Raw genomic sequence first — 24,849 nt, 5'->3', positions numbered from 1 at the left:
CACAGCGTAATTATTTATATTTTGTGTTGGTTGGAATTCTGAATGGACTTCACTGCAGACCTTTTTTGCGTGATCACGAAGGTATAGGCTAATGGCTGAATCGGAATTTATAAGCAAGATCACGGGAATCAATAGCCTAATACTATGGAGCTAATAATATGACAAAATGATTTGAATTTGAATTGTGTAAATTTGAATTATTTGCAAGTGTAATCTAACAAAACTGAATTTTAAATAGTTCTGAATTTTAATTTTTTTGGAACGAATATTGAACATCTGAAATTTAACAAACTGAAAGGTTTTTATGGCTGAATTTTATAGACATGTATTTTCAAACAGCTAGTTTTTGTGTTCTGAATTCAAATACTGCAAATATTCAGTTTAAAAAAATACGGATTCAAGTTTTCAAGATGAAGAAATTCGGAACGTCAAATTCAGTTTTCTAAAATTCAATGTCAAAAATTCAATGTCAAAAATTCAGGTCTTACAGAAAGTAGGTCACAGGGAAGAGTAGATGATCTCGGAAAAGTCGAACAGAGCATTTTGGCCAATTAGGGACTGCAGAAGTTTTCCAGTGCAAACGTGGTGGTTCAAGAGGTTGCCGCTCTCTGACGCCGATCATGAATCGCCCGGAGTATGGAGCTAATAATATGACAAAATGATTTGAATTTGAATTGTGTAAATTTGAATTATTTGCAAGTGTAATCTAACAAAACTGAATTTTAAATAGTTCTGAATTTTAATTTTTTTGGAACGAATATTGAACATCTGAAATTTAACAAACTGAAAGGTTTTTATGGCTGAATTTTATAGACATGTATTTTCAAACAGCTAGTTTTTGTGTTCTGAATTCAAATACTGCAAATATTCAGTTTAAAAAAATACGGATTCAAGTTTTCAAGATGAAGAAATTCGGAACGTCAAATTCAGTTTTCTAAAATTCAATGTCAAAAATTCAATGTCAAAAATTCAGGTCTTACAGAAAGTAGGTCACAGGGAAGAGTAGATGATCTCGGAAAAGTCGAACAGAGCATTTTGGCCAATTAGGGACTGCAGAAGTTTTCCAGTGCAAACGTGGTGGTTCAAGAGGTTGCCGCTCTCTGACGCCGATCATGAATCGCCCGGAGGGAAGTTAAACATGAATGATTTTGTGTTTATATGTTAGGTTAGCGTTCTCAGCACGTGATACATTTGTCTAAGCGGTCTCTGGTGTTTGTTTTGAAGTATATTTTGTGTAAAATTGATTAGAACGCCACCGTGTCTACTAACTTACACAGACAGGACGCGAGCGGCGCAACACAGTGCTTGAAGCGACTGTTGTAAAGAGCTGGGACTAGGTCAGAAATAGGATGGGTAATCGTGTGCTGTTGGGGATTTCACTGGTCGCGTCGCACCGCTCGCGTCCGGTCTAGATTGCGTCGTACATGTAAGCATAAGGTACGAGAGGGTGTGCTATGGTGCTGTATCGTGAATACGACGCGAACCAGAGTGCTTGCAAGTGCAACCCCTTCAGACGTGACTTATTCACAAGACAGCACTAGCCTTGAGTACCGTGTATTGCTTTTCTAAAGCGATTGCCACTCAATAATCATAATAAAGCAAAACAAAAATGTATTAGTGCAACTTTCATTAAGTAAAATCACCAAAAGCCTTCAACCTTCCGCTGAAAAAAAAAATAGTCCCTGGCCGTGAGCAGCAGCATAAGTTAAAATATTTCGCCTGTAATGTTAGATGGCGGCAAAGACAGTCTTTATTACTGAGTGAGTCATCAGTCAGTAGAGAAGACTTTAATATTGAAAGGACAATTGCATTATGTAGGCATTATTTATGTAGGTCATCTCAGTTTGGTTGGAGGCTTTTGGTGATTTTACTTAAGGAAAGTTGCACTAATACATTTTTGTTTTGCTCGCGCCGCTTGCGTCCTGTCTGTGTAGTAGACACGGTGGCGTTCTAATCAATTTTACACAAAATTTTACACAAAATATACTTTAAAACAAACACCAGAGACCGCTTATCCCGAGTTCAGACTGCACGATTTTAGCCCCGATTTTGGTTTGCCGACAGGTTTTGAGAAATCGCCGACAAATGCCCGAAATCACAGGCAAATCGGTGCTCGTTCACGCGAGTGACAATCACGCAGTGTGAATGAGCAAAGACGCGATCTGAGAGAATCGCCGACGAGTCGCCGACGCCCGTAAGATATGTGGCATGCTAAATATCTGGACCTGTCGGCGATTCACAATCCTGCTGTGTGAATGTGTTCTGACTAAAAACTACATCGGCGATGACCGACAGCCAATGAGAGAGCAAGATACAGGGAGGAGGAGGAGGAGGAGTTATAGACCAGAATATCAGTATTTTAATAGATAGGCTTATATTTATAATTATATCAAACAGAAACAAAGCACAAACATTTGCGTGACCAGCAGCAACAGCAGGACATTTGCAAAATTATTTATTTACCCCCAACTCTCTTTGCAAAACACAGTCCTTGCTCCCCTCGTCTTCCCAACCATGTCCTGCATAAACTGTTTTTGTTTTTGTTTTTTTCCCGCTACAAATCAGTGCACAATTTGGATCGCAATCTTCTTGTAGGCTATCATTTTTAATAACAAATTCGGTGTCGCGCAAGAACTCCGGTCTCACGCACGCGTGATCTTCCGTTATTTCCGATCACTTCTCGCGTGTGTTTGGTTGTGAAGCGTAGTTTGTGGACCAGGCAGAAGTTGTCTGCGATTCTTTCTTTTGTAAAGTCATGCAGTGTGAAACCTCCTGTCGCCGAGCCATCGTGCAGTGTGAACACGGCAGCAACAGAATGTTACCCCAGATAGTCATGCAGTGTGAAAACAACAGTGACCCGATTATTTTGAAAATCGTGCAGTCTGAACTCGGCATTAGACAAATGTGCTGAGAACGCTAACCTAACATAAACACAAAATCATTCATGTTTAACTTACCTCCGGGCGATTCATGATCGGCGTCAGAGAGCGGCAACCTCTTGAACCACCACGTTCGCGCTGGAAAACTTCTGCAGTCCCTAATTGGCCAGAATGCTCTGTTCGACTTTTCCGAGATCATCTACTCTTCCCTGTGACCTACTTTCTGTAAGACCTGAATTTTTGACATTGAATTTTAGAAAACTGAATTTGACGTTCTGAATTTCTTCATCTTGAAAACTTGAATCCGTATTTTTTTAAACTGAATATTTGCAGTATTTGAATTCAGAACACAAAAACTAGCTGTTTGAAAATACATGTCTATAAAATTCAGCCATAAAAACCTTTCAGTTTGTTAAATTTCAGATGTTCAATATTCGTTCCACAAAAATTCAAATTCAAATCTATTTAAAATTCAGTTTTGTTAGATTACACTTGCAAATAATTCAAATTTACACAATTCAAATTCAAATCATTTTGTCATATTATTAGCTCCATACGGCTCTAACTTAACTTTTCCATGTCATTCATCTGATGATGGACGTCTCATTATATTTATTTTAGCACAACTGGGCTGTATTTATGGAGCTAATAATATGACAAAATGATTTGAATTTGAATTGTGTAAATTTGAATTATTTGCAAGTGTAATCTAACAAAACTGAATTTTAAATAGATTTGAATTTGAATTTTTGTGGAACGAATATTGAACATCTGAAATTTAACAAACTGAAAGGTTTTTATGGCTGAATTTTATAGACATGTATTTTCAAACAGCTAGTTTTTGTGTTCTGAATTCAAATACTGCAAATATTCAGTTTAAAAAAATACGGATTCAAGTTTTCAAGATGAAGAAATTCAGAACGTCAAATTCAGTTTTCTAAAATTCAATGTCAAAAATTCAGGTCTTACAGAAAGTAGGTCACAGGGAAGAGTAGATGATCTCGGAAAAGTCGAACAGAGCATTCTGGCCAATTAGGGACTGCAGAAGTTTTCCAGCGCGAACGTGGTGGTTCAAGAGGTTGCCGCTCTCTGACGCCGATCATGAATCGCCCGGAGGTAAGTTAAACATGAATGATTTTGTGTTTATGTTAGGTTAGCGTTCTCAGCACATTTGTCTAATGCCGAGTTCAGACTGCACGATTTTCAAAATAATCGGGTCACTGTTGTTTTCACACTGCATGACTATCTGGGGTAACATTCTGTTGCTGCCGTGTTCACACTGCACGATGGCTCGGCGACAGGAGGTTTCACACTGCATGACTTTACAAAAGAAAGAATCGCAGACAACTTCTGCCTGGTCCACAAACTACGCTTCACAACCAAACACACGCGAGAAGTGATCGGAAATAACGGAAGATCACGCGTGCGTGAGACCGGAGTTCTTGCGCGACACCGAATTTGTTATTAAAAATGATAGCCTACAAGAAGATTGCGATCCAAATTGTGCACTGATTTGTAGCGGGAAAAAAACAAAAACAAAAACAGTTTATGCAGGACATGGTTGGGAAGACGAGGGGAGCAAGGACTGTGTTTTGCAAAGAGAGTTGGGGGTAAATAAATAATTTTGCAAATGTCCTGCTGTTGCTGCTGGTCACGCAAATGTTTGTGCTTTGTTTCTGTTTGATATAATTATAAATATAAGCCTATCTATTAAAATACTGATATTCTGGTCTATAACTCCTCCTCCTCCTCCTCCCTGTATCTTGCTCTCTCATTGGCTGTCGGTCATCGCCGATGTAGTTTTTAGTCAGAACACATTCACACAGCAGGATTGTGAATCGCCGACAGGTCCAGATATTTAGCATGCCACATATCTTACGGGCGTCGGCGACTCGTCGGCGATTCTCTCAGATCGCGTCTTTGCTCATTCACACTGCGTGATTGTCACTCGCGTGAACGAGCACCGATTTGCCTGTGATTTCGGGCATTTGTCGGCGATTTCTCAAAACCTGTCGGCAAACCAAAATCGGGGCTAAAATCGTGCAGTCTGAACTCGGGATAAGCGGTCTCTGGTGTTTGTTTTAAAGTATATTTTGTGTAAAATTTTGTGTAAAATTGATTAGAACGCCACCGTGTCTACTACACAGACAGGACGCAAGCGGCGCGAGCAAAACAAAAATGTATTAGTGCAACTTTCCTTAAGTAAAATCACCAAAAGCCTCCAACCAAACTGAGATGACCTACATAAATAATGCCTACATAATGCAATTGTCCTTTCAATATTAAAGTCTTCTCTACTGACTGATGACTCACTCAGTAATAAAGACTGTCTTTGCCGCCATCTAACATTACAGGCGAAATATTTTAACTTATGCTGCTGCTCACGGCCAGGGACTATTTTTTTTTTCAGCGGAAGGTTGAAGGCTTTTGGTGATTTTACTTAATGAAAGTTGCACTAATACATTTTTGTTTTGCTTTATTATGATTATTGAGTGGCAATCGCTTTAGAAAAGCAATACACGGTACTCAAGGCTAGTGCTGTCTTGTGAATAAGTCACGTCTGAAGGGGTTGCACTTGCAAGCACTCTGGTTCGCGTCGTATTCACGATACAGCACCATAGCACACCCTCTCGTACCTTATGCTTACATGTACGACGCAATCTAGACCGGACGCGAGCGGTGCGACGCGACCAGTGAAATCCCCAACAGCACACGATTACCCATCCTATTTCTGACCTAGTCCCAGCTCTTTACAACAGTCGCTTCAAGCACTGTGTTGCGCCGCTCGCGTCCTGTCTGTGTAAGTTAGTAGACACGGTGGCGTTCTAATCAATTTTACACAAAATATACTTCAAAACAAACACCAGAGACCGCTTAGACAAATGTATCACGTGCTGAGAACGCTAACCTAACATATAAACACAAAATCATTCATGTTTAACTTCCCTCCGGGCGATTCATGATCGGCGTCAGAGAGCGGCAACCTCTTGAACCACCACGTTTGCACTGGAAAACTTCTGCAGTCCCTAATTGGCCAAAATGCTCTGTTCGACTTTTCCGAGATCATCTACTCTTCCCTGTGACCTACTTTCTGTAAGACCTGAATTTTTGACATTGAATTTTTGACATTGAATTTTAGAAAACTGAATTTGACGTTCCGAATTTCTTCATCTTGAAAACTTGAATCCGTATTTTTTTAAACTGAATATTTGCAGTATTTGAATTCAGAACACAAAAACTAGCTGTTTGAAAATACATGTCTATAAAATTCAGCCATAAAAACCTTTCAGTTTGTTAAATTTCAGATGTTCAATATTCGTTCCAAAAAAATTAAAATTCAGAACTATTTAAAATTCAGTTTTGTTAGATTACACTTGCAAATAATTCAAATTTACACAATTCAAATTCAAATCATTTTGTCATATTATTAGCTCCATAGAGCCGCTAAAGCCAGTGCTAACGTACTACCCATGCGAACATGAACACTAAGCTTTTCCCTCCAAAAAAATAGCCTAAAACTTATCTAAGTTGTCACCCTGCCTCTCCAAATGCAAAACTGACATTAACAAAATGCAATAACAGCTTAAAAAGTACTTGGGTGTGTGTTTTATTTTATATTTACCGTTTAATAATCCAATCGCTGCTGTCTGTCCATAGAAGAACATGACAGCCCGCGTATGTTTTGGAACTAATGGGGCTTACATGAACCACGTGACAGCCGTCGCGGCGACATCAAAGCGTGTCGCAACTCTTTCTCTCTATGGCTCTGGTTACAGCGTCCATCTATGGAGCCAGATCAGACTCATTAATAATTCACGCAAAAAATACGATTCACACATGCGTAGACAATTTCACATGCGTGAAACCTAATTCACGTACACACAAAAAAAAATCACGTGCGTGAAAAAAAAAAAAACATTCACAAAAAGCAATTCACATGCGCAAAATAAAATTATGTATTCATAAAATACATTTCACAAATGCAAAACACAATTCGTAGATATACAACTGTGCACAAAAACCTTTGAATGTTTAAAATGTACGAGTGTGTCCTTAAATTTGAATGTGCAAATCGTCATTCACGTACGAATCGCCTTGGATGTGTGTGTGTGTATTTTTGAGACTTTCCTGGCAGCGCTTACTCGTAAAACAGAGCAGTCGTACTCTTCAGCCAATCAGATTTAAGCTCATCAATCGACCAATCAGTATCACATGAGGGCGGGCCTATCCGCATGTTACGTCATCAGCTTTCGACTAGTAACTAATGGCTGAGAGCAGAGGTAAGTGCAGTTACTCGTTCATTTCTATGTTAACTGAAGTTAAAGAAGCTTGAGATCAGTTGATGCAATAGTTTATTAACTGCCGTTTAGTCCACGTGAACATAAACATTTATTTTCAGTATTGATGGATTTTCATGTTCTGTCCACCACACATTCAACTGATGATAATGTATGTAATGACGTGCATATATAGGAGACATGTTTTGTTTTAAGCATCATATATTATGTCGTTTTATTGTTTCAGATTTCCGAGACAGATGAAGAATGAAGTTGCAGACAACCAGTACTGTGATCTTACCATTCCTACTGTAAATCTTTGAAAACAGTCCTGTTGCAAGCCAACCATTTTGACAGTTGTTTCAACAAGAGGTTGAAAGTGATGCATTGTTACTGTATTCATTTGTCTCCTGCAGACTATATGTACACGCTCTAGGAATACAGCCCTGCTATGCATGCATTATTAAATGTTCTTGTCAGAATGAAAAGATTCAAAGACATAGTTCAATTTGATGTACACGTTTTATTAATTTTAACGTTTCAGAAATCCTTTGGGAATAAAATATATATAAAATGACTTGATCATGATTAATGTTCCTGTTACATATGAAGATCATGAACATTCAGTACAGAGAAATATACATCTCTTCCAGAGTTGTGAGATCCAGTCAGAGTCTACTTTGCTTTTAAAGTATATAAATATAAGTGCAATACATCAAGTGAAAAGTGAACAAATGAATTGTGTTCAATCCAGTCATCAGTAGACCTCTCTGTTAGGACATATCAGATTTTGTCCTGATTTTTAAAATAGTACGAGAGCTGCAGACAGAGGACGTGGGAAATTAAGTGATGGTATTTGAATAGAGTTTACTGAGTAGGGTAGACTGGGTACAGTTGAGACATAGGTACAGTTGAGACACCTTAAATAACTTGCGTGCGAAGCCAGCACAAGTTGTGATTTTTGCTGTGCACATGCGTATTAGTGTCCTCTTTGATCGTGGGAAATTTGATCAATGGACGCATCTCCGCTCCGAAGATATCGGCAAAAGTTTTTTTTTTAAGGTAAGACGTTCACTTTACCATGCACACTCCACAATGAATAGCTTATTATCCTTATGTGACTGTTAAACGTAACTGGTATAATCACAAACGTTATTCTGTGCCCTAAAAACGGGCATATTTCATGGGATTGTTTCAGGCATGGTCATTGCAAAATCTAGAGAAATGCGCGAGGTGGCCATCAGGGTACGGTTGAGACACACTGTCTTAACTGTACCCGCGATAGAGTTCTATTAGGAAACACACTGTTTAGTTGTTCAGTGTTATGATAACAGGTTAAATGTCATAATTAGCCAGCATAAGCTGCAAATGAAATAAAAATTTGGTATTTGTGATAATTAAACTGTGTATTATTAATGAATATATAAAATATATTGTTTCTGTTTTATAAAATTTAACCAGTGCTAATTTAAATAACATTAATGAATTTGAATGGATGAATAAACAAACATGTTGCCCAATTGTTATTTTTTTATTTGTCTTTATTTATTATATTTTCAATGAACGATTAGTTACCTTTACATCATTAAAAATGGGTGTCTCAACTGTACCATGGTACTGTCTCAACTGTACCACATATGGGTACAGTTGAGACAAAGTTGAGACAAAAAGCACCTTATTTTTATGAGCTAATTGTGGAAAATATAAACTACTTATGAGTAATATTGATTGATAATATCTTAGTCTACAAGCTCATGAAATGTCATGTGGCATATCATGTGGAAATTCACGTCTTTTCAGCATCTATTTTTGTGTGAAAAATCAAAACGCAAAAAGTGTCTCAACTGTACCCAGTCTACCATCTTAGTCGCATAATCTTAATTGCCTCTTTATGATAAGTACCTTTTTCTTATCAGCACAAAATCAGATTTGCCTATTTTACTAAGCAAAGAAAATTAAAGCTTCACAATATTGTCCTGTGAGACCTTAAGATGACAATAAAAAACCTTATTTAAAAACCTTAAGATGACAATACAGCACAAAACATAAGGAAATGCATGTTGAATATTGGTAACACTACAATATGGTACAATAACATTACTTAATGTATATTAACTAACCATGAGCAATACATTTGTTGCGGTGTTTGATAATCTTTGTTAACGTTAGTTAAAAATATAGCTGTTTATTGTTACTTTACAGTGCATTAACTAATGTTAACAAGATTTTAATTAAGTATTAGTAAATGCTGAAATTAACATTAACAAAAAATAATTAAAGGCTGTTTACGGGCAGTTCATTATTAGTTCATGCTAACTAATGAAACGTTATAGTAAAGTGTTACCAATTAAGACATAAAAACAAAAGTATAAAAGAGAATAAAGAAACAACATGAATTAAGATAATTGTGACTGCTATCCAGATGTCACACCAAAGGTGAGTAATCCTGAAAAATGCAGGGAAACAAGTGTTAATAATAATTTAACAACATACACAAATAGCAAATAAACACTGGGTGCTCATTAAATAGGTCTATTCACCATTTAAAGAACAATCTGGATGAGGCCAGTGCTGAGAGAGCTAGGGTGGGTATTGACCACAGATGATTGTTTTGCAATCATTAGCGTGATGATTGTAGCTAGCTGTCTAAAATACAACAAAACAAGCATCATCCTTCTTCATTTTTGACACGATATGGGACATCTGATTACAACAACACTTGCTTACATCAGTTAATAGCTCATAAACTAATGCTTCAATTGATCTCTAACTTCAGTTAACACAGAAATGAACGATTAACTGCACTTACCTCTACTCAGCCATGAACTGGTCGAAAGCTGATGACGTAACATGCAGGTAGGCCCGCCCTCACGTGATACTGATTGGTCAATTGATGAGCTTAAATCTGATTGGCTGAAGAGTACGACTGCTCTGTTTTACGAGTAAGCGCTGCCAGGAAAGTCTCAAAAATACACACACACACATCCAAGGCGATTCGTACGATTTGCACAATCAAATTCAAGGACACACTCCTACATTTTAAACATTCAAAGGTTTTTGTGCACAGTTGTATATCTACGAATTGTGTTTTGCATTTGTGAAATGTATTTTATGAATATATAATTTTATTTTGCGCATGTGAATAGCTTTTTGTGAATATGTTTTTTTTTCCCACGCACGTGAATTGTTTTGTGTGTACGTGAATTAGGTTTCACGCATGTGAAATTGTCTACGCATGTGTGAATCGTATTTTTTGCGTGAATTATTAATGAGTCTGATCTGGCTCCATATCCATCCTACTGAACAGGTACCGGTGTACAGGGGGAGGGGATCGAGCCATCTCTGCGTGAGTGCTATTCACGACAGTGCAAGTACTCCACAGCGACTCTAGGGGTCGCTGTTTGACAAAAACGGAATTCCTACTTAGTGCTGCTTGCACATGCACTATCGATCCCGCTCGGATGAAATCTGTGTCCTGGATTAACCAGCAACTCAATAACCGATAGTGTTAATGATCGAGCTGAATCACTTATGCATCGCATCCAGTGGCTCAGCAGATCACGTGAGGTTATGAGGAGAGTAAACTAGCTCAGAGACCTCAAGGGAACAACAGTAACAGTCTGTTCGTGGTGTTTAGTTTGGGTTGGGTTAGTACACAAACTGTGCTCCACTGGGATAGGAAATACACAGGCCGGGATTCCCGTATCTAGCCTAATGCTGGCACAAGTTCCTTCCCTCTGATTGGTCCCTGTGGTAGCTACTACTTCTGCTCCCATTCAGAGGAGGAACTCCTGTTTATTGACATGGGGGATAATGAAAACCTGTAAGCCAGATGTAAGCTGCAACACAATGGCATATCCACATCGCTTTGTTTAGGAGGGGAACACACTAAATGAAATGTTAGCTCTGGCCTGCTTCCTAGAGTTGGTTTGAGCAGCTTCTGTCTTGGACTGAGGCAGGAAAAGATAAATAAACACGGTGGAGCTCCAACTGCACGGAAAAACCAACACCACCCCATCGAGCCCCGCTGGGATTCTTCATTCCTCTGATTTCTGCCAATATCATAACGTGCTGAGCTCAAGCATTCGCTTTCTCAGTATGGTTATATTCACACATTATCATCTGGGGTAAAATGCAAATGCGTGTCGTCGATTTCAAATAAAACAATAATGATTCATGATTGATCAGTGAATGGGGGGAAAAGGCTTGGCTGCTTTTGAATGGAACTTTCCACTGCAATCTGATTAGTGTTATAGACTGTGCTTTAAATCAGAATAGCACAAATGCACTGGTAAACATTTTTATAAATACATCGATAAAGTCTAGTAAAGGAAGTTTAAAAATTTTTTTGGGTCTTTACAAACTCCTTGTTTTCAACTTTTTCTTGCTGTAGTAGCAATAGGGCTATATATGTGTGTGTGTGTGTGTGTGTGTTGTGTTTTCATGTTCTTTCCATAGACATAATTTTTATTTTATTTTAACTGTATATTTTATCCCCTAAACTAACCCTACCACAGAAAACGTTCTGCATTTTTACATTTAAAAAAAACATCACTTAGTATGAGTTATAAGCTGTTTTCCTCATGGGGACCAAAAAATGTCCCCACAAGGACAAAATTTACTGGTATTACTATTCTTAGGAGGACATTTGGTCCCCATAACACAGGGGATACCAGGTACACACACAAACACACACACACAGTAGCCTATTTGGTCTTTACAAACACCTTCTGCTTACTGTATTAGCCAACGTGCTCATTTTAATGAAACAAAATATTTGGATATTATTATATGTTATATTATTTTCGGTATACATTTTTAGAAGTAACTTTATTTTTGTAGGTGTTGTTCTTGATGTTTTTACATAAAAAAAATTTTTAGGCCTAATTTAGTAGGCCTATTTATTATTAAATATTTTTCTTAAATGTTTCTTCATTTTATTTTTAAATGTTTGTGTTTTATCTGAATATCAGCTAATCGGCATGTCCCCGTTCAACTCTAAACAATTAAAAACATTTCTACAAACTAAAAAAAGGCTTTCATTGCCAATGCGTTGAAAATGTTAAAAAGAGTTTCCTAAGAAGATGCAGGATTTCCATATGTCCTTCACTGTTGCTGTGACTTATACACCTTTAAAAATAATGGCGTGATGTTTCTGATGATCAAACTTAAGGAAGTGACATTTTATGTCTGAGGTGGAACCATGTGATTTTCTCATTCAGCCTTTGCAAATAAAATGAGCCGTAAATATATAGGCACAAATGGCTGTGTCCTGTTCATCCAGATGTCTGCAGTGAGAGATTAACTGGACAACCTGAATGACAACAGACACAAACAGTATAATACAGACAACACATTATAGAGGATTAGAGGAAGGGTTGGAGCTGTGAATGGGTTACACAGCTGTGACAGTCAAATGTAGCACTAAACCAATATAAAAACAAAGAAACATCACCTGTGGAGAACATTCATGCCTGTATAATGGTTTTTGGATGGGATGCAAGGGATTAATTTGTAGAAAATGGGGCACAGTTCTCATTTGTCCACCAGGGGGCGAAAGATGAACAATATTCCAGATGAACAATATTCCAGATGATTATCACCCCACTGAAAGCCATTACTTCCACACTATGGTGCAGGGCCAAATTAAAGGAGCACAATGGGCAGTAACTGTCAACCTAATGGTGTCTTACACAGTGTGATATTCAATTTAGTCTCAGCAGTGATTAGAGAAGATTATCTCCAGAAATATTATTTATGAACACACTATGGTGTTTTGTATGGATTTGCATGCACAACTATTGCCCGTTCTTATCAGATGCGAATTTTAATTAGAATACCTTTATTAAATGGGGTCTGAGTAATGAGCCCCAGGATATTAAAATTTCCTTTGCACCCATCAGAAATGAAATCCTGTTGCTGTAACGTTGCTATAATGCATGTTGCAACTAATCCTTCAACTTCCATTAAACTTAAATGTGCTTGCTTCTGAATGGACATTATCTCTTTGCCACATTATATACATATACAAACAATAGATTCCTATACATATGATTTTTGAATGTTACACGTTGCAACAAAGCTTGCAACTCGCATCAAAATTGAAAGGTGCTTCTAGGCATTTAAAGGCACTTCAGCTGCAAGATCACGCATGCAAAATATTCAGGTGGATAAAATGCATGCTGCTCATGTGCATATTCAGAAGCTCCATGAATTGTGGCATATGCACATCTGGCACAACAAATGCACTAATCTATTTTGATCACAGCATGGCTACTGCCTACGTCCAAAAACACCCTTTTCTGGAAGTGTGAAGGTGTGTTTGCACATGAACACATTTGCATATGCATTTAGAGGGGTTGAGTGTGAGACATCAACAGCTTTAGATATTGCACATTGGCTCTTAAAGAGTATATTTAAAGCTGAAATGTCTCTTCTTATATAGCAAACCCTCTGCATTATTCGACAGGCAGTGTTTTATTTGGATCAGCGTTCATCGTCTGGTCCACAAGCGTTAAATGTCCGGTGTGTTAAACGGCATGACTGCACATGACACCGAGGCTGCAGGGTCAGTTCAAGCCCTCAGCTGCAGATCATATAAAATGGGCCCAATGCACAAGACATTAATCTGTATTTGATGGATTATTTCCCAGCAGGCTTTAGTCAGATTTAGTGGCAGCCGAGCAATGAAATCAACCAATCTGCTGGGGGGGGGAAAAAAATGCTTTATATTATAAAGTCAAATACTGATGTCTGCATGAGAATTATCACAGGTCTTAATGTCCAGAAGATCAAGCACATTAAATAATCTAAACTAGAGAGAGACTATAAATGATGAACTCCAATGGGTATAAAATAAGACCTGAATATAAGTCATGATAGATTAAAGTATCAGGCTAGCCAATTAATCATCCATTTGAGATTATTGTTACAATCTGATAATTGTGCCGATTAACAGAAGTAATTATTCTTCTAGTGTCAGTTCTAAGCTTTAGTGACAATCGTATTATATATGGGCATGCACACATATGCACATTTAAAAATGTTTTAAATATGTACAATATGATTGAATGTGACCAGTTTATTTGTCCGTTTATGTGCTTTAGAGATTGTATAAAAAGATGCAGCATTCAGTGTGCAGTTCACAATTTATTTACTGAATAAATCTGGACAAAACACCAAAATTTGATACATTACAATCAGAGCATCTGAGGCAGATATCCCACCATGCACTCCCCCCTCCCCTTGAAATCATGAGGGAAAAAAAAAAAAGAATGAAAAAAAGAAAAACATCCTTCAAAATTAGCACCTAATCAGCACCAACTTAGGTAGGCAAGTTCCTTCTACATAACGAGGGAAAAGCACAATGACCAAGGAGAGAAAAAAAAAAGATGAAAAGAAACTCCAAAGCGCAATTGGAATCCTATAGTAAATATTTTGTAAGATTTTTCAAGAAAAAAAAATAATGGAAAAAACGAACTCCCCTCTTGCTAGGCAGGCTAAAGCATTCAAAGGGCACATGCCATTGACTAGATATAAATCACGATTTCAAGTAACATTGATATACGACGAAACATGTCTACATGTACCCATTCAAAACATGATCATTTCACAGACCTATGCAGGCAGTAGTTAACATGAGGTACTCGAGACGGTGTAGTCGTAAATATCGTCTAATATTTATGGAGTTAAATGCAAAAAAAAAAAAAAAGGAGTACAGTCAGCGTGAGTTTGGGGTGCGCGATTACTGGCACTGACGTTAAATCGTAGACCTTCCTACTTGGGACAAACTTTGGTACAAAAAGTCCAACCTGTCCTGTGTCAAATGTATCGCCTACAATACTCGTGAAAACTGGCGGTTAAGAAAAAAAACTAAAAAACCCTGCACGTATTTCTTTTTAAATATAGTAGTAGTAACATTATAAATAAAATAAAAATGAAAAAAAAAGGATACATTTTGCTCCAGCAAAAGAAAAAAACTAAAAGTTAAATAGATGACTCTAGTTCAGAGAGGATCTCCAAGCCTAGGCGAGTCAAGTGCTTGACGTTTTTTTTATTTTCTGAAGGCTCACGGAAAAGGTTTAGGTATGGTTAGAGCGGAAAAAAAAGCAGCAATAATAGTAAAAGGAACAGCTTAATGCAACACAAATCGTTTCTTAATGCAGCCATAATGGATCAGAAACAAAACATATGCCATGATGTTTGCAGTATTGAAGTGGAGGGCTGTCGAAGAGCGAACAGGCTGATATACTTCAAATAAACTGAGGATCAGATTGAGACACAACCAACAAGTAGCATTCGAGGAAAAGATCCAAAATAATAAAACGAAGACACGGTCAACGACTTCGACAAATCGAAGCTGGAAACAGGAGCGGTTTAGCAGTTTTGCCTGATATTTGTTCCTTGGCTGCGTTCTCCTGTGCTGTAATGCATGTTTGTAGCTTACTGCGACTCGTACGCCTCGTGAGCACCACGTAAAATGAAAACGGAAATAAACGAAAAACCAAAAGAAGTCTTGCTACATTACTCAACGCCATCAGCATTTAGCTTTGTCCAGAAGTCATAGCTCAGGGTGTTCAACGCCCCCCCCCCCCCCCTAGCCAGAACCGATCATGTCTCTCCACGGAATGAGAAATAACGATAGACACCACTGTGATGAGTGTATTTCTTTTCTGATAATCTAAAAGGACGTGGCATAATGTCTGACGAGCTTGTGCTCAGCTAAAGAACTGTTCTAGTTCTTCTTCCATATTGGCCTCCGGTACCATTTGGTCCAACTCGCGTTCTCCTCTTCCGTGGTTGGCGATGGCTGGACCGCTGGAGGCCGAGAACCAGGGATGGTCCAGGATCTCTCGGGAGGTGAGGCGTTCTGCAGGTTCTCGTCGCAGGATGCTACGGATGAGGCATCGCGCCTTGGGCGTTAGCGTCTCGGGGATGCTGAACTGGCCGCGACGGATCTTGCTAAACAGAGAGCTAGGCTCCACGTCGTGGAACGGATAGCGGCCCACCAGAATGGTGTAGAGCATCACGCCTAGGCTCCAAACATCCGCTGCCTTACCCGAATAGCTGCCATTTGCATTGAGAATTTCTGGGCTGACGTAGGCTGGACAGCCGTGTTTGTCCGAGAGAGAATCGTCACCGCCTTCTAGGAGGTACGTATCCTCCAAACTCTCCAATTTTACAAGGCTCCTGGGAAAGACAATGAAGAATCACATTAAAAACATATTTGAAGACGTTATGCACGTAATAAACAAATTGGAAAACGCAAAACAAACATTTGTCCGAATATGCCTACTTCCATACTATGAATTTGGACATACTGCTCTGTAAACAAGCTATCAAATTTCAATGGGAAATGACTAACAAAGTACATAAAATGGAAATAATTCCAGATATAAAACCAAATGAACAAAAGAGGAAAACATCATGTTGTACATAGAAGAATAAAGTTAGTTTTAAAATAAAAACAATGAAGCAAATGTTCAATTGTGTTGGCTTTCAAGATAGATCACTCAAAAAAGTACACGAATGTCTGTCTATGCAAAATGATGACCTGGTCCAAAACAATTTGATCATCTTTATGCTTCAAAATCTGGCAATTCAAAATGAATGAAACCCTTTCAAATCATATATTTTTCTCTACTATAGTTATAGGATAGTAGCTTTTTGACAGCAAAGCATATACTCTATATATTGGATGGTAAATCCCTTGCATAAAAAAGCAATATAAAGATAGCCTCTGGACATTCCTGCCACTGTAATCCTGAGGGAAATCTGGAATTCATCCTCGGAATTATAAAAAGCACGAATAATGCTGCACCACAGATGGAATTCCTTAAACCATCACTGTTCCCCTGTGATCCTAGTTTTTTCACTGTAATCTTGTAATTTGCACAATAATGCAAAACATGCAGAGTACAGATGATGATAAACAATCTGCTATATATTCACAATGAATACTGTGACATTTTAAGATGCAAGTCTTAATTAAGATGCAGTTTTTCTTGTCTTGCACATATGAGAGCATCAAGACAGACATTTTAATAATGCCTCTGATTTAAACTTAAGCAAAAACAGGGTTTAGGGTAAGTGCAAATCATGTTCATGAATCAGTCCAAACAGCTTCTATAAATAGATTCATAACTATGATTCAATGATTCATTTGCACCATAAACTTAAAAACAAGTAATAATTAGTAAAAACAACAATGTGATAAAAGCAAGTTAAAATATCGGATATATATATATAAATGAATGAAATTAATACTTTTATTCAGCAAGGATGCATTTAACTGATCAAAAGTGACAGTTAAGAACATTTACTCTTGCTTCACGGAAAAGGCTTAAGACTAGTCCCAGACTAAAATGCATGTTTGAGCTGTTTTAACTGAAAACAACTTGCACTGATATCTACTGTTTTGTCTCAAGATGCACATCAGTGATGTTTTTTTCTAAAGCACATTTATAAAAGATTCTTAAATATCCTGATTGAACTAAAGCCTAATCCTGGTTTAATCTAAGCCCTAATCCTGGTTTAATCTAAGCCCTGTCTGTGAAACCAGGCCTATTGTGTTACTAAAGTTTAAAATTTCATAAAAATTAAGTTCTTTTGAACTTTCCATTCATCATTCATAAGTGTATCATGGTATCAAAAAATGTATATGAAAAATTAAGTGTATCATGATATCCAAAAAAGTATTAATAAGCAACACAACTGTTTTCAACATTGATGATAATAATAAGAAATCTTAAGAAATGACTTCTGAATGATCATGTGACACTGAAGACTGGAGTAATGATGCTAAAAACTGAGCTTTGCATTACAGGAATGAATTACATTTTTTTTTTTTTTTTGAAATAAGAGTTCACAATATTATTCTTTTTAATGCAAGTATGATCAATTAAATGCAACCTGGGAAAGAATGAGAGACTTTTTTCAAAACCTTAAAGAAATAAATTTAAAAAACTCTTACAGACCTCAAACTTCTATACAAGTTATACAAGTCACTTCATGTGCACTCTTGCGCATGTGACATTGCTTAGCTGTCAAAAAGCTGAAAAATACAGATTTTAGCTGCGTCGCACAGCCCAAGTTACAAACAAAGACAAATCATAAAAACAACATATGCAATGAAAACATCTTGGAGGTCTTTTGCACGCTGCCTCGTGACTCAGATTCTGAATCAGAAACTACCCGAATGAAACCGTACGCCCACTGAGTCTCAGCGAAACATCCAATCCTCGGAGCTCAAAATAGTCATATTATTTTTCATGACAAGCGGTATCCTGCTGTGTGGATAGGTTGCAGGGTGCCTAAATTACCTGAAGGTCAGAAATGAACAGGGTGCCCCTTCTCTGACCTGAACTTGTGAACCGTTTCCATGCACCGGCAGAATGCCGCCGTGCAAGAGAGAACACGGCATGCTGGAAATATTCTCTTAATGACATGCAGCATATGTGAGTCACAGCTCCACGACGCAGCTGAGTTACACCAGGTCAAGAGCCTGCAAAGAACACCGGCCCACACGAAAGCAGGAAAAACGGAGGAGGACACGTGGACGCACGCGCTATTACATTAGGGAGTGATTCCAGACGATCTGCACTGCGGTCTCCAGCGTTTGACAGTAGAATGTTATGAGCGTCCTTCATGACATAACCAGGTCAGGAACCCACTACGCCGAAGAATGCAGTTCTGTCTGGCTCGTTTTACTCTCTGGTTCCAATCTTGGTGCGCCCTTGGTGTTTGATTTCTGGCCAGGGTAATACTCACCACCCTTGGCCACGTCTACTTGCGCTCATCTGCAATCACTCACTGAAAGGTGGACGGCTGACGCAGAAGACCTCAGAGCATGGGAACAGTAAGGTCACTGAGCTCACATTTTAAACACCGGGCAACGTTCTCCATTTCCATCGAGCGAGCCAGAGGGAATCTAGCTGAGCTGACTCATTTGGCCAGTGGGGCAACTGCCATCTAGCTTAAACGGGAAGGCCACCCAGATTCTTAATGCACACTTGGGATTATTTCAGACTAATTTTACTGCCAGACATATGGGCAGTTAAATTTTTAAAAAGACAACATGCAATGCCTTCAAAACCCATTTTACTTCTACAACATGACATATTTTAGAGGTTCGATCTTTAAAAAATGTGTGTCCAATGTTTGAGCTTCCTCAAGAACCAATGAGGTTCATTCTCGTGTTACGCAGCATGTTTGAGCTTCTGCAAGAACCAATGAGGTTCATTCTCGTGTTACGCAGCACGTTTGAGCTTCTGCAAGAACCAATGAGGTTCATTCTCGTGTTACGCAGCACGTTTGAGCTTCCTCAAGAACCAATGAGGTTCATTCTCGTGTTACGCAGCACGTTTGAGCTTCCTCAAGAACCAATGAGGTTCATTCTCGTGTTACGCAGCACGTTTGAGCTTCTGCAAGAACCAATGAGGTTCATTCTCGTGTTACGCAGCACGTTTGAGCTTCTGCAAGAACCAATGAGGTTCATTCTCGTGTTACGCAGCACGTTTGAGCTTCTGCAAGAACCAATGAGGTTCATTCTCGTGTTACGCAGCACGTTTGAGCTTCTGCAAGAACCAATGAGGTTCATTCTCGTGTTACGCAGCACGTTTGAGCTTCCTCAAGAACCAATGAGGTTCATTCTCGTGTTACGCAGCACGTTTGAGCTTCTGCAAGAACCAATGAGGTTCATTCTCGTGTTACGCAGCACGTTTGAGCTTCCTCAAGAACCAATAAGGTTCATTCTCGTGTTACGCAGCACGTTTGAGCTTCTGCAAGAACCAATGAGGTTCATTCTCGTGTTACGCAGCATGTTTGAGCTTCTGCAAGAACCAATGAGGTTCATTCTCGTGTTACGCAGCATGTTTGAGCTTCTGCAAGAACCAATGAGGTTCATTCTCGTGTTACGCAGCACGTTTGAGCTTCAGGAAGAACCAATGAGGTTCATTCTCGTGTTACGCAGCACGTTTGAGCTTCTGCAAGAACCAATGAGGTTCATTCTCGTGTTACGCAGCACGTTTGAGCTTCAGGAAGAACCAATGAGGTTCATTCTCGTGTTACGCAGCACGTTTGAGCTTCTGCAAGAACCAATGAGGTTTGTTCTCGCGTGTCAAGCAGGTTCACAGTTGAGCTTCTGTTTATGTTCACTGATCAATGTTTAAATGTGAATAAAAGCCTAAATTCAATCGGTTCATCATATAAAGCGACCGAGTCTCTTCAGAAAATTTGGACAAAACCGCTCAATTCATATGGATTAGTTTTACAATCTCTTTATGAACTCTTTGAAGAATCAAATTGTCAGTTGTGAAGCTGTCAATGGACGGACAGAAAGCTCTCAGATTTCATCAAAAAGATCTTCATTTGTGTTCTGAAGTGGTGAGCAATGACAGAATTTTTATTTTTGGGTGAACTAACCCTTCAATATGTTTGTTTCAATAGGAAATTGTGTTTGTCAAGTCAATCTAATATACCATGATATTTACCATGCTACAATCACAGTATGAAAATAATGTGCTTTCCATGCAAAACAAATCTCTCTTTAAAGACTGTGCATGTTCTGTTTGAATGCAACAACTTTATTAGTGGCTTCTTTACCTGTCCTCGTTCTTAAAGACGAACTTCCTCAGCTTGAGGTCTCTTAGGACCAGGCCGTTGTCGTGGCAGTGCGCCACCGCTGATGCTACCTGATGGAAAAGTCTGGCAGCCTCTTCCTCTCGCAGCTTCTTGCAAGTGCGAACGAAAGAGTGCATGTCACCATGGCTCCTCTCGAAGAACACGTACGCTCGTGTATCCCCCAGAAGAATCTCCACTATCTGGTTAATGTGCTCATTGGTGCCCAGAACAAAGTAAGCAGCCAAGGACTCCTGGTATCGACTGATATCAAACACCTGAAGAGAGAATTTTGAATTCAATTAGTAGTCATCATCGATTTCCCAACATCTCAGGTGGAGTGCAAAGGTATTAGCCCCCCCCCCCCCCCGACAAAAGCACTGGTATTGGTATCATTAGATTCAATGCATAATTCTGAAACAAAAGAATGGAAACCCGGGCAGCGCAGAGTCAAAAGGCATTACACCTCTGCTGCATTTCAGAGTCCCCAAAACATACATTGAATTTTAATGTTGCTTAGTAACAGACACCTAAAAGAGAGACAGGCTAAATATAACACAACTGCAGTGGACATCTGAGGCCATTCTCTCATCAGAAGATAAGAGGTTTTCACTAATGGCTCTTTGCCCGTGTCAGCCCATTCAGAGTGTCTTATGTTTCAAAGTCATGTGGACTTGCACGCATGAATGCATGGCTGTATGCAAGCAAGCATCCACACACACTTTTCAGGGTATTCCCTAATGCTTTTTTCAACACTTCATATCACTGTTGAAGAATCACAAAAGGAAGGCCATTCATTTGATAATGCATCATATGACACATTGGTAATGAATGCAATAAACAGATGCATGTCATGCTTACCTGCCTATCAATAGCTGATGCAATTGCATGAGTGTGCCATTACAAAATAACATGCATAAGTGTGTTTCTTACCTTGCACACGAGCTCTTCCCCACTGTGCAGGTGGGTGGCTCTGAAGACGTGGTCTCCCTCAATGGGCTCCAACAAAAGGTAATTTCCAATGCAAGAAATGCAGTGAGAGGAGTCAGGGGTCTCAGGGGGGCTGGGAGATCCTAAATTGGGACTAAAACTCTGGCTGGATTCTGTAGTCCTTAGACAAGACAGCTCCTCAAAGTCGTGTGCTTTATACCTCGATCTCCCATAACGCGAAATGTTAATGGGACTGGATCTCTGTATGTTCATGAGTATAGGAGGAGGTTCGTCCAGATCAGGAGGGTTTAGACGGTCTCAGAGGGGAGGTGGAAGTGAATGACAGACGTCCTCTATTTAACACTGGGCATGAAGGCAGCGGCGATTCCCCTTGACTTTAATGCTCACACTGATGACCGTATGCATGTGCGTTAATTGCAATGACAATGTGGCGTCATTTGAGCACAAATGCAATGACGTGCATGCACGAATTGTGACCTCTATGACCACTGTGCACTCAAAGAAAAGCACGGTTTTATGATTAGAGCTAGAAATTAATGTATCGGCGCGGTATAATGTAAAGGTTGTGACGTCACGGTCGATGCAGTGCAGCTCGGCGTGCAGCAGGTAAAGAATAGATTTTTTGGCAAAAAGTGCCAGCTGTGTTCAAATATCCTGAGAGGATGCTCCGTGTGCTTTCAAGCGGGCCTCCACGCGAGTCATGTCCATGCATCTACCAAATATGGCTAGGAAAAATTTCCTCCAGGTCGCGAGCCGCCTTTTGTTACGCCTGGGAAGTGGATGTCCTTCTCCTCGCGAGCAACTAAACTCCGACGATCTCCGGCGGATGGATCTGATTTGGACAAAGGCTAGAAGGGACGGCCGACGCTCTCCCCGGGCCTATCCCTTGTTTTAGCAACAAGACACCACCTTCATCATCATCATCTTACTTACGTGGCTGGGAATCTAGTCTATTGAACGCGCGGGTCAGCTGCACACACGAGCTGACTGACTGACTGACTGCGCTCGCGGGACTGACTGGAGCTCTCCACGCGCACGACCAGCCCCCCTGACGTCACGGCCAAAACGCTCTCCCATTGGCCGCTCGCTTGATGCTGACACATCCACAGTGTGGAAGCAAGCCATCCGTGCAGTCATGTGAGATAATTGTTGTCCTCTGGATTTAATTGAAGCACCCTAAATTATCTGACTATATGGTGAATTCTAGGAGGAGGAGGGGAGGAGAGTGTTAAATGTCAACCTTAAAGGGACTTTGATGTCAGTTGGTTTGTGCAATGAAGCGAAAATTACACCAAACCCTGATTAACTTTATTGCTATTATAATTGAGCATAGTAGTATATATACATTTCTGTCATAATTTTCGTTTGAGGGTTTGTCTTGCGCATTTTATCACCCTGAGATAAACGTCAGCTATCTTTTAAACATAACACATTTTAAACACAATCTTTTTTGTTTAATATTAGTCAAGTCAAGTCACCTTTATTTATATTGCGCTTTTAACAATACAGATTGTTTCAAAGCAGCTTTACAGTGTTAACAGGAAAATAATGCAACAAAGTTTGTTTCTAGAAGAAAATAGCTTCTTAGTCCAGCTTGTACAGTGATGGTTCATTTTTGTTGCAAAAAAGTTGTTAATTTAGTTCATTTATATATAGGCCTAAATATATATAGCCGCTCTGGAGAAAACCCTGATGTCATCGTCCAGCTCAGTTCAGTTCTCATATAATGGTGTCAATGCAGGCAGATCAATAATATTGTTGAATATTAAATGTCCCCAAGGAGACAAAGGCGACAGTTGCAAGGAACCCAAACTCCATCAAGTGACAGAATGGAGAAAAAAACCTCGGGAGAACCCAGGCTCAGTCGAGGGGCCAGTTCTCCTCTGGCCAACTAGCGAACAGTGTGATTATGATTCAGGCAGCATTACAGGTCAGAAGACAGATTGAATTGGAACATTCAGAATATTATCCAGTTCCATGGTTGAAGATTGGAGTCATCACACGGGTATGCAGACGGGTTTGTTGAGGATCAGTGCCCATTACTGTACGTTCACACCGCCGCCGACTTGAGCGTCAAAGAAGCTCTGGCCGCCCTGTCAAGGACGCTTGTCAAAAAGTACAGGGAAGCTTGTTGACGCTTTGGACGCTTTGAACGCTCTGACGTTGCAGGGAGAATAGAAGTGTCACAACATAAAATGTAATAAACAGAAAAAAACTAGCAATACATTAAAGAAATCTTTTATAATTACAACATTTTTATAACCGTTTTGGTCACATTTGGTCGGGGAAAAAAGAATAGAACTATTATTATTATTATTTGCGGTCAAATCGGTGTCACCGTGAGCAAATGAATTGCATTCCCGCTTTAAAACGAGCGATCGTAAATATTTCAAATAAAAGTTGCGCACTCACGGTCCCTATAAGCAAACAACGTCATGTCATAAATGAAAGGAAACCCAGCAACGGCGATTATTGGCTTCTCTTCCATTTTCTCGGAACTAATGTTTTGGTAGGAACGAAAGTTTACAGCGTGTGTTTCTCCGGAATCCGCCAGCGCGAAGGACGTCTATATTCCGATTGGTTGCTGGCGTTTTGCCGCTGCTTGCCGCTGAACCGCGTCACAGCTCATTACCATAAAGTTGAGCTTCTTTCAACTTTCTGATTGATGCTCAAGACGCTCAAAACGCCCAAAACGCGATGCCGAGGGATTTGACCGTCCTTGCAGCTGAGAGAAGCCAGCTTCCATTGAAAATGAATGACTTCCGCCCGCTTTGGAAGCTCAAGTCGGCGGCGGTGTGAACGTACAGTTAGGGTTGCCACCTATGTCTGATAAAAAACCGGGACATATCGATGACCCGCCCAACGGAGGGGGTAGAGGGGGGGTTACATGCGCTTCTTACATGCGCTTTTTGAGGCACACACGCACACTAGCACATACACGCAAGGTCTCTCGCTCTCTCCCTCTCTGTCGTGCGTGCGCTACACAGTTTGAACATACATATTCACGTAGCCTTTCGAAAACCGGGACATTCAGTCTCCCGGGAGAGTGTATAAATTTCCTGGGACAGGTTATTAAAAAGAAGGACAATCCCGGTAAAACCGGGCCAGGTGGCAACCCTTGTGCC

At 39.6% G+C, this 24,849-nt stretch overlaps 1 protein-coding gene across 1 annotated transcript; it reads right to left on the bottom strand.

Annotated features, from left to right (window-relative positions):
• Positions 1-14,292: 14,292 nt before the first annotated feature.
• Positions 14,293-22,789, bottom strand: trib2 (tribbles pseudokinase 2). Its single transcript, XM_056269372.1, has 3 exons — positions 21,707-22,789; positions 20,759-21,051; positions 14,293-16,345 (listed from the first exon to the last, which is right to left on the bottom strand). Exons 1-3 carry the CDS (start codon positions 21,974-21,976, stop codon positions 15,874-15,876), a joined length of 1,035 nt encoding a protein of 344 aa, XP_056125347.1. The 5' UTR covers positions 21,977-22,789; the 3' UTR covers positions 14,293-15,873.
• Between the last annotated feature and the right edge of the window lie 2,060 nt (positions 22,790-24,849).

This window comes from Rhinichthys klamathensis, unplaced genomic scaffold (assembly GCF_029890125.1).
Source record: "Rhinichthys klamathensis goyatoka isolate OS25496 unplaced genomic scaffold, OSU_Roscu_1.1 h1tg000281l_1, whole genome shotgun sequence".
Classification (NCBI taxonomy): domain Eukaryota; kingdom Metazoa; phylum Chordata; class Actinopteri; order Cypriniformes; family Leuciscidae; genus Rhinichthys; species Rhinichthys klamathensis.
Note: the sequence above shows the minus strand (reverse complement) of the source record. Positions and strands in the feature narration are given on the sequence as shown.